This window comes from Anthonomus grandis, chromosome 5 (genome assembly GCF_022605725.1).
Source record: "Anthonomus grandis grandis chromosome 5, icAntGran1.3, whole genome shotgun sequence".
NCBI lineage: Eukaryota > Metazoa > Arthropoda > Insecta > Coleoptera > Curculionidae > Anthonomus > Anthonomus grandis.
The window spans coordinates 24273919-24287327 of record NC_065550.1 but is presented as its reverse complement, the minus strand read 5'-3'; the positions used below and the strand labels follow the sequence as shown (position 1 = coordinate 24287327).

The window sequence follows — 13409 nt, the reverse complement described above, 5'->3', positions numbered from 1 at the left end:
GTTGTCCGGATGTTCGCGGCGAGTATATTGAACATCTCCTACATTGACATTAATGATTTTTTTATTTAATTAAGAGATAAACAGTTTTACTCATTAGTTTTTGAGTGTGCTGTAAAGAATTTATGTAACCAAATAATTTTCTTTATTTTTAATGTTCATCTTTCCAATAAATCGGAATACACTTATATAAACACTAATATATCTGAAACAGTTGAAAATTGGTATAGGACTTTATACGAAATATGTCTTTTTATACGAAATATGTCTATTTATGAATATTCTGAAGATTCCAAAAATCGAGTAATATACAGGGTGTCGCATTTAAAATAAAAATCTATATTGACCACATACATGACAAATCCTGTTTTTTTTTATTGAAAAAATAAGGCAAGTAAAAGTACCAACCGATGTGTCTAAGCAAGATCCAGTTTTTTCAAAAATGTCCCTATTTATTTATTATAAAATTTATTCCATGTGTGTAGGCCTGTAATCCTACGCTCACATTTTCAAAATTATTGTTTTCTGGATGGATCGACTATGCATTTGATAAAGAATGGTATAATTTGTTAACTTACCAGCATTGTTTTCAACGCAATATATCCATGTCTTCTGCTTAGATAAATTACATAGATTTTAGTATGAATTTAAAGAGTGCATTAATACAGTTGAAGTTTCTGGGATTTTTTTGTAATCTCAGTAGGGCTTTGTGTCAAGGATCTTTTATGTAAATTGCAGTATTAGGGTTTTGGAAACATTTTTACAGTCTTACATTTACTGGAATATACATTTCAGAAACGTAAGACCAATATACAACTTATGTCCAAATACAAATACCTTGTGTTAACACAAAGAATGCAGAATGTTATTAGATTCTTTAATATAGCATACAAATTAAATATAAATCTCGAAACGTAATTCTATTTAAACTATATAACAGCTTGCTAGGAGAAATAAAAACATGTTAAGGAAATTTAAAGAAAAATTAAAATATTTATTAGGTTTCAAAATCAACATACCCCATTAATGAATTGATGCACCTAGAGTAGTTAGGTATTGCAGGTATAACATTAGATATTACATATTAAACTTAAAGAAGAATTGACTCATTGATTATTATTTACCTTTAAAGTGTAAATGTTGTATATGAAGTTCAAATTTTATCTTTTGATTCAGACCAATCGTTGATAATAACATCAACGACACCCTTTGCCTGGAAGTGTGGGACTTCGATGCTGCCGAAACGGTGAAAGAAAAATTTGGCAAAATATTAGACGTCAAGGGAGTGAAAGGAATGCGAAAACTGATCAAAGAAATAGCTGTGACCGCGACCACTGGCCAACACGAGAATGAGTTTATTGGAAGCGCTAAGATTCCTTTGAGTGTAAGTTTTTTTAGTTTGTTTACCCAATGCCCTAAAATAAACAGAATTTTGTAGACTATTCCTGCTTCTGGTATGACCATGTGGTACACTTTAGATAAAAAGAATAAGACCACCAGACAAGGGGTACTCAAAGTACGTATCTGCTTTAGTTCAGGGAAAAATAATCAAGTGGCCATGCAGGAACATCGGCACATGAGAAGGATAGTTTTGCTGCACGAATTAGAGTTATCCAAAGTATGTTTTATATACTTTTTAATATTTATTTAGTTCTTTATTTTTATGGAAATGCTTATTACATTATAAACACGTAATTTATAATATTAGTGGCAAACAACTTACATAGTATATCAATTCAAATATTATTAGCAAGAAAAATGAAACAATTATCAAAATGTAAGAAATAAAAGATTATCTTCCTAAAACTCCCTTAAAAAATTATAATGTCATGCCAAATCGATCAATATTAGTATTCTTAAAATTGTACATATCATATACACTATAGGGCCAAGAAATATATTTGTGATTATAGTTTGTCGGTAAACTAAATTATTTCTAATTCTGTACGTATTATACTGTATTAGGATTTATGGAATAAAGAAGTTCAGGGCAAGGATCAGAACCATTGAATAATTTAAAAAGAACGAGCATGTCAGCGAATTGCTTTAATGGCTTTAATGTAATAATAGAAAATTCCCTCATTAAAATCTCATAGTTGACTTAATAGCGGTCCTCATTTCTAATATCAGACTGTTATAGTTGAGGGAGAAATCGCGAGAATTTTCGCTGAATATTCTAAATTTTGCTAATTTACAACGATGAAAAAACAATAGAGGCATAATTTAGGTCTGTACGAGTTTTTAATATAAAACCCAACATCTGATGGCTTTTATTCAGAATTGTATCAATGTTGTTATTAAAGTTTAATTTGAAATGAAACAGTATACCCAGATCACGAGTTTATGTTATCTCAAAAATCTCGTCAGGTGTCTGGGATATAAAACTTTTAACATTTAAGCTGAAATTAAAATCATTTAAAGTTAAGATTGGTACTTACTTCACTGAAAAAAATATCCCTTTAATATAAGACCAAAATTATATATATGACTTGACTTAATTAACATTATTTAAATTACTGAACAATCAATCTAAAAACTGATTATTAAATTTTGTTAAACCATGTAATAGATTTAAATAATTATAGTTAGTATCGCCACATATAACATAATCGCAAACATCAAAATACTATCAATATTTAATTCTTTTTAGAGCCAAATTTAATAAACGTTATAGTAAACTTCATATAATCCCACGTTCTCTCCACTATAATGGATATGCACTATGCACTGTATACAGTGCTTTAATTTCAAAACGAACCACCCTTAATAACTTCTTAAAAAGAAGACGTCAATTAATGTCAGGGGGCCTGTTTTTTTTTAAAGAAGTTATTAAGGGTGATTTGTTTTGAAATGAAAGCACTGTATAATATACATATCAAATACTTTATTTGAATCTCAATTCTTTTAGGTGGCACCTTATTGGTGGTGTGGAAACTTTAGTCCAGCAGGTGAACAATTACTGACTCAACATGTAGCTCAGTCCGGTCTAACGCAAACTCAAGTGGCACTATGTTCGTATTCAGTATATGCGGGAGTGCATCAATCGCACCCTTTAAGCTTTAATTTATTCTCGAAATTACTGGATAAACTCATGAAACCATTGCAAACTGAGGTTATACCAGAAGACGATATGAAGCTATTCTGGGAAGCGACGAAAAAGCTTCTGCCGTCATGCTTCAGCGTTATAAAAAAGATTCGAAAGAAAACCGTTAACGAAAAAAATGTTATGAAGCAGGTAAGTGGGTTAACTTGCCTCATTTAGCATATGCACATTTTAATTACTTTTTTTTTAGGTACTAGAAGTTCTCAAAATCCTTAACTATATTTCCAGTTTGGAACCCAGGGATATTGATTTGTTTCCTAGAATTTTATATCCTTGGATAAAGTTCCAGGATGAAGGTCCGTACTGGGACATACAACAAGTTCTCAAAGATGCGGTGTCGAAAGGGGCAGATGATTGGTTAACTTATATCATTGAAAATAACAAAGATACAGGGGGAACTGCTTTATCGAAGCTACAAAATTTATTGCAGATGATCCAGTTGATACGTAGTGATCTGCAAAAGGCGATTGAGTTCTATGATAAGTTGTTTATAGAGTAAGTGTCATAATACACGCTGAACCAGATATATTGTTGTAATTATATGCTTATTATCAATTCAAATTTTATTTTCCAAAAAACTTTCCAATGGTTTTGATAAATCTACTCTCTTCGCATACTTTTTCACTCTTTTCAAATTCTTTGTTATGCAGGTGTTCAATTCCCGCATATTTTATACTTAAATCTAATATGATATTCAAATTGTTTATTTATGTTGGTTGTTATTCGATAAAGTTTTATTTTTGCCAAGTAGTTTCTCAGACATTGTTTTTAAGATTTGTCGAATATTTTTTGGTAAGATTTTAGAACATTGGATTTGACTATTTAGGGTATTGTTATACAATATTGATATTTTTATTGTTGTACATGTTTTGGAATTGAATGTATAGCAAAATAACTGCTATATAATAATGAGCTGCTTAATTTAAAAAGTTGATTTAGTTGAATTGAATACTTTAAGTTATAACTTTTTACATAAATATAATGCCATAAAAATATATTGCAAATATCAATTTCTGGACTTCTTGGAATAAAACTACTACATTTTTCCATAACCACAATGAAACAATCTGTATATGTTGTGACTTACATACTCATATAAGATTTATAATTTTTTTAGGCATATGAACTTCCAATACGCCAAATGCCTCTATAACTTTTTCCAAGCGCAAATCTCGGGCATTTGCGAGCCGGACGTCCGAATAATTTGCAAAAACTTAAAAACTCTAAATTATTCCGGATACAATTTCGGAAATGGCCCTACAAACTCCGACCCCACTGTAGACCCGCTAGCTGAAGGAACTTCTCTGTTTGAACTTTACTTGGCCATCCAGAGGTTCGTCAAATTAGGCGAAGGCATTTGTCCTTTAGATTTTAATGGGTTTTACATTAAAAACTTCCATAAAGTAAATTATTTAAAGCTTTAGTTCGAAAAAGTTTATTTAATTTCATTGTTTTTAGTGGTTCCATGAAGGGGTGGCTCAGTGGTTGGATATTGCAGTATATAAAGCACTTCAGAGGATAGAAAAAGCTGTTGAACTGGACCAGCTCGTACCCATTGACAGTTCAGTAAAATATAGTTCTTCTGCCGTTGATACTTTGACGATATTTTATCAAGTTAGTTTATTTAGGGATAATTGTAAACTTGGTTGTTATTACTCTATTTTTAGGTCAACACGTTTTGGCAACAATTAAACTGGCCTGATGTCGAAAGTTGTTACTCGTTTATTGCTAAAATTATTGATGTAAGTACTCATTTACGGTTAAAACTAATTCATTATTTTTAAGAATTTTTGATATTGTATTAAATTTATTATAACGACAAATGGCAAAAAAGAGGAGTTATCAAAAACTCTTATAAATACAATCAGTCGGTGGATTTAGGTACGCGTACAAAATGTTATAAAATACTATTCTCGACCTCTTTTTTGTTCTGTTCTTCTGTTCAGAATATCAAGGGTATCTTTTCCTTTGGAAAAAAATGTATAACGATCATTAACAGGAGTGAACAACCAGTTTATCTAATCAGCTTTAATAGCTCCGGTTTTGAAGGTAAAATAAATAGGTTATGCTTGTTTAGTGTGTGTCCTATTAATATGTCCATACTCGTCCTGATGAAGCCAGTAAACAGAAACCTGTATTCGTGAGTGCCACTTTTAATAACGTTTTCGGACATCCTTTTATTTATTTAATTACCTACACCAATTATTTTACTGTATATTTTATATACTTTTCTGATTTCAGGACATCTGTCGCTGTTGCATATTCTACGCCCAAAAAATGTCTCAAAAAGTGGACGGTATGGGGGTGGTAGAAAACGTGTACGAAACAAGATTCGAAGTAACCAACGAGTGGTGCTTAGCCATAAACAACATAGACTACGTAAGAGAGACTTTGGAACCGTTTACCAATGACTTGGGTATGGAAAAGGTTCTGAAACAAATACTCGAATTAAAAAGCCCCATTGATGCCCAAAGGTGTCGTGACACTTTGAAAATCGTTATTTCAAACGCGGTTGATACCGTCAGGAATGAAATTGTTGAGCTGTTACAAACCGTTGTTGAAAAAGTAACTAGTTTATTATTAAAAAATATATATTTATTTATTAAAATTCGTATTTCAGATGACTCCATCAATGAAGCGATTGTTGATTGAAGGTGCTGAATTGTTTGATCAAGATAGTAACAGTATCGACCGGTTAATGTTATATGTAGATCAGAACTTGGCTACATTAAACAGTCAGTTAAATGAAGAGAATTTTAATAGGACTTTGGAACTTATTTGGGAAATGCTTAGTAAAATTTTGAATGAGATTATTCAAAACAGTATTGAGGTAAGCAAGTTATAAGAACAGGAGAAACTGCAATTTTATTATTCACCTATAACGTCTTTGATTTTTTTGAATAGTACAATCGATCTGTCGTCTAGAAAAAAATTAATTCAACAAAAAATTATTATAAGTAAATTCTCTGCAAGTTATCTTTTGGATGCAAAGATATACAACCAATGAGGACAAAGTTACAGGGCGCCAAAGTTAAAATTAAAAAAAATAAATAACGAAAAAAATATTTTCGATTAAGTCTAAAGTTACAAAAAAAAAACTAAAAAATTCATTATTTTGATGACTTTGGCACCCTATCTTCGTCCGTATTAGTTGTACAGCTTAACTCCAGAAAGGTAAATTGTACAGAATTTAATTATCTTCATTTTTTGTTTTATACCTTTTTCTTTCGTTTAGTTTTCAAGCTTTCCACAGAGACTAAAAATGAAAACGTTTTTGGATATTAATCTGAATGTACAAGAAAAAATAATGTCCAGGCTAATTTTGTGCCTTTAAGAAAAGATCAAAAGGTCTTCCTTAAAAATTGCTCGATTTTTGTTTGAGACACCCTTTAAATTTTTTTCTTCAAGAAATTTTCAAAGTTAATTTTTTTGGAAACAATTTAAGATCTGTCTGGCAAAAGTGGATTAAATAATCAAAATAACGCCTTATTAAATAAAATCCTTTTGTAGTGTATTGACCCAAAAATCTCAAATTTGGCCTGATTTTAATAGGTCATTATTTATAAACCTGATTTTAACAATTAACACGTTGGCTGCCGGACGTATATCAGAATTTGGGTCAGGTGCGCCGGGAGTGTTTTATTAATTTTGTTTTCTAATAAGTAGATTTTAGATCCAAATATAGTAGCAAGAGACACTTTTTTTGTATTTGACCTTGTTTAGAAGCATGTATAATATGTATACACGCGGCGCAGTATTATTTTTTATCAATCTGCGCCGTGTGTGTAAATACTATACACAACCGCTAAAATTTATACATATGCCTGTCCAGCTAAACCACCAATATGTGTTGAATGTTTTTTTTGTAATTCATAAAGCCAAATTAAAGTAATAAAGGGGTTTTCCATATTTTTATCAATTATGCCATTTTTTCCACAATGTTTTAAATATTTGGTGTATTTTTCCATTAGTTTAGAAGTAATTTTTAGTTATCACCTTCTATTTTTTTTTAATAAAACATTTTCCAATTTACTTTATGTTACATTTCCTAACCTAAAATGGGGTATTTTCTTACTAAATAACAAAGAAAATCCTATCCAACTTAGACCCGCATTATTGGGCACTTTTTTGCAATGCAAAATTTAAAACAGCTATATTTTCTAAAAATAGAAAAATATTTTCAGGCCAATCACATTATATGTTAGTCCTACGCCGGACAAATAGAGAACCCATAAGAAATACACGTAATGTGTGCATAAATCGTATACACGCGACCTGCAGTTATCAATAGAACTATGTATATATTTTATACACATGGCGCCAGTGACACACGCTGCGTATAATATATACACACATGGCAGGCAACGTGTTAAGAACCGCTCTACTTCCCGGCAATCTCTTATATATTTCCACTTTCGGCACACTCCGAGGTTTGGAAGAAATTTTAGGAATTCCACTGATTTTTATTAAAATTGGTGGATTCTCTTCCTACGTATTATGATATTGGCTTTCTGGAGGAGGTTGTACTTGAGAGAAATTCAAGAAATTGCTTCAATATCAACATCCCTGGTCAGATTACATTCTATCCCTTCGATGTTATTGATAATATTGGCTGAGGTATAAATAAGCTCCTAACCATCAACAATAAAAGAACGTATATCTTAAAGCTTTTTGCATAATTTATTTAAAACTTTGTTGCTACATATCCAACCTTTGGGAATTAATTTGTCTCATCTTCGAAGCCATATTTTAAGATAATTTTTTTCTTTTTTGTATCGCATCCGAAAAACGCATCAGTTTTTAACAAAAAGTGTTATAAAGAGATTTCAATCCTAAAATAAATTTAGTATACATTTTAACTGAGACATAGATAGACCATTTGTTTTTTTCTGAACTATTTAAAAATATTATTTTTATTTTAGTCCCTAGATGGCATAAATTAGTGCCGAAATGTTTTAGAAATAAAATTTTAAATAATTTGTGTAAAAAGACTGCTGCGTCTTTTTGCATTGTATCTAGTGCATGAACATTTTTTTGTAAGTTTATAAAGCCCGAAGTTTGACCTCCTAACAGCACAGACTTAAATCTGTGCAACTTTTTTTATGGGGTGAAAGAGTTCACATAATTTTCAATAAATATTTACAACCAGAGTTATAAGCTGTAAAAAATTAAGATTTTCATAAAAAAAATACCCTCAAGCCTCTCCGGTACTTGCTTTCCATATTACGAAAAGATCTGTTATTTAACGCCTTGCAGCTCGGCTACCGTCAACTTTTGACCTAAGACAAGTTGAATGACATCGACTTATTTTGAGCCACTCTCTATATCTGGTAAAGTGTTTTAAAAACCTTTTAGAGGCGCCCCGTATATCATTAAAAAAATGACACATCTTGTGTTATAGAATCGACGACCTCCTTCATTCTTCGCCAACCTCAAAAAAACACTAAAAACAATGGTGGGAGCCTACAGCGCCCCCTCAGACTGTGACAATTGTGATGCCCTTATGCGAACTGAAAAAATATTAACAATACACGGACTGGAAACTGCTGATCTCATCCACGAAGTAAGTGGAAATAAATCAGGGACTTTTTCTCTTATAAATCCTTTTGTTTTTTTCTAACCAGGTTAATCTAGAACTTGCTGACAAATATGACGAGCTTCGCGAGTCGCCTTATGGCGAAATATCATTTAGGTGTAAGTTTCAAGGCGACTCCTTGATAATTGAGGTGATAAACGCTAGGGATCTGGCTTCTATGGATTCTGGCGGTAAGAAGTTCTCAAAATAAATATTAAAAATGACTCGTTTATGTTTTTTTTGCAATCTTTTAGGTACCAGTGATTCGTTCGTCCGGATACATCTCTTGCCAGAACACAAATTTAACGGAGTTGAAAAGCCCAAAACGAAGACGCACAATAAAACTCTTTTTCCTCTTTATGATGAAACATTCACGATGTAAGTCATATGTATTATTCATGACGGTTTATGATGCATTTCTAATTAAATTTTTAAGACAAAAATGTTGTATAATCGAATGCTAAAGTTTTACTAATTCCCATTAGGGCAAAGTTTAATGCTAAAAAAACGATTTTTTTTTAATTTTTACACATGGATATTACTTTTTTAAAGCACCGAACTGGGAAAAAGCTAACGAACTGACTTATTTTATAATTTTCGGACGTTTCGGACCATCATCTTTTTTTTAACATGTATATATAATATAAGCAGGTTTTGAAATATTGACGTTTCATACATATAAAGATTTAATATTAAAAGTAATATAGAAGACATGACTTGACTAAATTTGGTCTGTTAATCCAAATTTTATTTTAGAATTAGATCTAAAAATATCTGATAGTTGAGACTTCTTTAAGTTGCGAAAATATAGATAAACCTTTATCTATATATAGTAATATAACCAAAAAAAGCACGAAGCGATCTTCGTGCTTCGATATTTTGTACCCATCCATAGCAAAAAGACTAAAGAAATGTACAACAAAATTAGTTTTCCAATAGTTTTTTGCCTATAACTTAAACCACAGATATTTTAAAAATACACGACACATTTTTTTACGTTTTTTTCTTGCATTACAGAAATTTAACGCCAGAACAAAGAGAATTGGAAAATGGCCTAATACTATTCAGTATAAAAGACAAGGATATGTTAGGTTACAATAATCAATATATTGGAGAGGCGTATATTAGATTTAAAGATATTCCCAGTACTGACGATCCTTTAAGTGAATTGCCCCAAGTGAAAAAGTTGCTGGGAAGGCCAAAATCTTTAGGTAAATTATTTGATTTATTCTAGTTTTTAATGTTGCTACTAATATTATTGCTTTAGATACAGATGCCATTAAAGGACTGGAAACTAGACAGGGTGACAAACAAGCCAAAGAATTCCTCAAGAAATTTAAGCAGAAAGTGTCCGCATAGCATAGATTCCTACATGTACTTACCAGACTGTTTAAACGATAGAATAAAATATTTTCGTTATGCCTTATTAAATGTTTAATTGTACATGTTATTTGTGTTTATTTTTGTACTTAATAATAAATATTTATTCTTATATTGTTTTATTTTGCTAAAACAAAAAATGTATCGGAATGGTTTATTATTTTACATTTTTGCCAAACTAATAATAATGGAAAACTTTCTATAGCTTATAAAGCTTAGAATATAATACCTGACTGAAGTATAATATATCTGATTCATAGAAATAAATGCTTAAGCTATATGAACTGAATATATTTAAGACTAATTAAAGATAAGCATTACATTTTCTTCCTAAACATTAAAATGAAGAGTAAATTAAAAATGATAAGAAAAAAAAATCATGCAGGAATTGTTTTAAAATAATGATTGGAAAAACACTTAAAGGTGTATAGGGAAGCTACAGGATGGTGCATAAATAATTCTTTTTAATTTTCAAGGCAGAAATTGGAATCGCTATATATGTCTCAATCAATAAACATTACCAGAACACCGCCCATTTTTAATAAGCTACTGGAAAATTAATTTTCTAAAATATTTCCGCTACAAATAATTTTAAAATCTACTAAATCACCTAAATTTATTTTTTGAGGAATATTTTCTAGTTCCCAAGAGTGACAGAATTGTCTTAAAAAATATATATAGTGGTGGCCAAAAGTATGGAGACTTAATAGTAAAATCATATGCTATAAATATAAGATTATACATTTATCTAGGTATTCATTAAAAATATAAGCTTTTGTTCTGGCCAAAAGTTAGGAAACTTCAAGTAGTTTACCACTGAATAGTTCAGTTTATATAGTAAACGCGTTCAAATAGATTAGTTAAATCCAGCTGCAATTAGGCATTTGTTTTAGTTACGAGAAACAAAGCAGTGAAGTTATTTGCTACATAGCGGAGAAAAGTAGAATAAAACTAATTGAGGTGAATTTGTGAAAATTTATTTTGTGTTCTTTCGCTTTAATTTAAATTGTAAGGTTAAATATTTCAAATAAAGATCCATGATTATTTAAAATATTTGAAAACGGTTGACAGAATATTTCTAGCGATTTTTCTCATCGTGGATAATGAATCGTCTATGAGCAGCGATTATCAGCGCGTGCGTGCGTCAAATGCTGTGCTATGAAATGTAACGTTATAATTTCCATATTTTTGTTGAAGCATTTGCTATTAATTTTAATTATTTTTTAAAATAAATCTTTGATATTTCGCGTAATAAACGAGTTTTATATAACTTTTTATCCTATTTTTGGCCACAATCGTAAATTTAATTAATATACAAATTTTTGGATTCTAATTTAAATCAGGTCCTCTCTTTCTCTAGGGACAGTTATTTTGATATAAGGAATAAAAAAACAAAGGTAATAATAAAGTTAACAAGAGCCTTGTAATTTTATCTTTCCCCTGTTATACCTTTAGAGAAGTTTTGTATAAGAAAACAACAAAATTACTAAAGTTCCATGCGGTATTAGTAAATAATAAATGTTTAATAATCATAAATGTACAGATATTGCTTTTTATAGCACTTAGCAGCTTTGAGTCCTTCAAATTTCCCTTGTCAGCATGTGGTTCAAACCCGAGATGTAACCTCAAAATCCCATTATTTATTAAGTGGTTTTCCAAACACACAATTTAAAAAAACTACTGTATAAAAAATAATACTAAAAGCAGAATAGTATATAAAAAAAATAAAAAAGCTGAGTTTGGTATAATCAACGCATAACCTGTAAAATATTGCAAGGAAGACTATTTTAAACACATGTATAATCTAAAAAACCAACCGTTTTAATCTTATTTTACTGTTAAATGATCTAATTATAGTCGTTGAGATAAGAGTAATATTTTAGGATTTCTATTATAACGTCACACAACCACAATCCAGTTATGGAAATTGTCGAAAATTAAAAAAAGTCAAAGAAAACCCTTAAGTCTCCCTTAATCTTTGAATTTCTTCTGAAGTCAAAATAAAATCAGATAATGTTTAGTTTTGTTAAAATTAAAGAACGAATCTTCTAAAAGACTGGTAACTTCATGATTATATAATTGTGACGAGATCCAGATAGAAATTATAAATTATTACTTTTATGCAAATGGGAAAAATACTAATGCTTTTAGAATCATGTTCCTTGCTAATAATTCTAAATGCTTTAGGCAACGACTATAAATACTACTTTTAAGTTCTAACTTAAGCTAATATATTAATAACAACTTTGTTATAGATGATGTATATATAAAAATGAAAAAAATATTCAATTTTAAATAATAAATCATAAAAAATTCTTTAATCATGTAAAGTTTAGACAATAGAAAATAAAGACAAAATTGTTATTAACAAATTCGGTATAAGTATATTTTACCAGTATAATTTAAAAAATTTAAGTGTATGTACATTTTCTTTTTGAAAGTATGAAGTATATACACTATACAAAAATAGGAGATGTTTAGGAATAGTTTTATTAAAGGCAATAACATAAATTCCCGCCATTTAAAAATAAAAATTATGAAAACCCTGTAAACATTTGCTGAAAACCTTTTTAGTTTTAATTGAAACTATTCCGGAAACTTTTCTAACATAAGAAAAACTTTAAGCTTCTTTATAGATATCATGAAAACACTTAACGTCTACACCTACTGATAATATAATTTTATTTGTTGTTTTCTCTATAGTAACTTTGAATAAACGACATCACAGAACGGACAGTTTAGATGGACAAAAGTGACTTCTAAACTATGATTTACTTTTTGGTTAATTTTGCACATTTTCTACCAAAATAGGTTTGATCCTTTGTAAAAATAAAATATATTTACACTTATTTCGTTTACAAGATGTTGCTTAAATCTATATCATTTTTATTAAGCAAATGTATGCAATATTACCCTAACGCTACCAGAAACTTATGCCTAATACCATTTAAAAATTAAATTTTATTTTCAAAAATGACGCTCAATTATTATACTTAAAACAACATAAAATTAAATTCTATTATCCTAATACTATAATAAAATTATTAATTACTAGCTTTGCTTCTAAATTAAGCAGTTGCCCAAATATTTGTTAACTTACTGACTATTTGTATTCATTTTTACGACTTTTATCCTGATTTGTTTTCGTTGCTTGACAGGAGTCGACTGTACATTCATTTCATTAATTTGCTGGAAATGATCAAACTGTTCCAAGAAATCTTCGTCGCACGATGGTATGAAACCACTGTCGGTACTTGATCGGTTTGGTGTCTCTGCGATTTCAGATAGGGCCATTTCGACGACATTCTAACGAAAAATAAATTCGTTTAGTACGGGAGATTTTGCTCTGATCTC

General features: G+C 29.9%; 2 protein-coding genes across 12 annotated transcripts in view; one reads left to right on the top strand and one right to left on the bottom strand.

The window, feature by feature from the left end:
* The window catches only part of LOC126736621 (protein unc-13 homolog 4B), a 36511-nt gene extending 26344 nt beyond the window's left edge, over positions 1 to 10167 (top strand). For all 6 annotated transcript variants that reach the window (XM_050441062.1, XM_050441064.1, XM_050441065.1 and 3 more), the window contains 14 exons: positions 1174 to 1381; positions 1436 to 1615; positions 2906 to 3232; positions 3291 to 3595; positions 4218 to 4503; positions 4559 to 4714; positions 4768 to 4842; positions 5342 to 5665; positions 5721 to 5930; positions 8502 to 8663; positions 8725 to 8866; positions 8930 to 9053; positions 9693 to 9886; positions 9943 to 10167. In XM_050441062.1, coding sequence (XP_050297019.1) covers positions 1174 to 1381; positions 1436 to 1615; positions 2906 to 3232; positions 3291 to 3595; positions 4218 to 4503; positions 4559 to 4714; positions 4768 to 4842; positions 5342 to 5665; positions 5721 to 5930; positions 8502 to 8663; positions 8725 to 8866; positions 8930 to 9053; positions 9693 to 9886; positions 9943 to 10034 — 2785 coding nt within the window. In that variant the 3' untranslated portion in view covers positions 10035 to 10167. The remainder of the gene's footprint in view (positions 1 to 1173; positions 1382 to 1435; positions 1616 to 2905; positions 3233 to 3290; positions 3596 to 4217; positions 4504 to 4558; positions 4715 to 4767; positions 4843 to 5341; positions 5666 to 5720; positions 5931 to 8501; positions 8664 to 8724; positions 8867 to 8929; positions 9054 to 9692; positions 9887 to 9942) is intronic.
* A 158-nt stretch (positions 10168 to 10325) lies between these two features.
* Positions 10326 to 13409, bottom strand: part of LOC126736620 (uncharacterized) — a 46052-nt gene continuing 42968 nt past the window's right edge. For 5 of the 6 annotated variants that reach the window (XM_050441057.1, XM_050441058.1, XM_050441060.1 and 2 more), the window contains one exon: positions 10326 to 13361. In XM_050441057.1, the coding sequence (XP_050297014.1) occupies positions 13152 to 13361 (210 nt within the window). In that variant the 3' untranslated portion in view covers positions 10326 to 13151. The remainder of the gene's footprint in view (positions 13362 to 13409) is intronic. The other variant, XR_007660709.1, reaches the window with a different exon arrangement.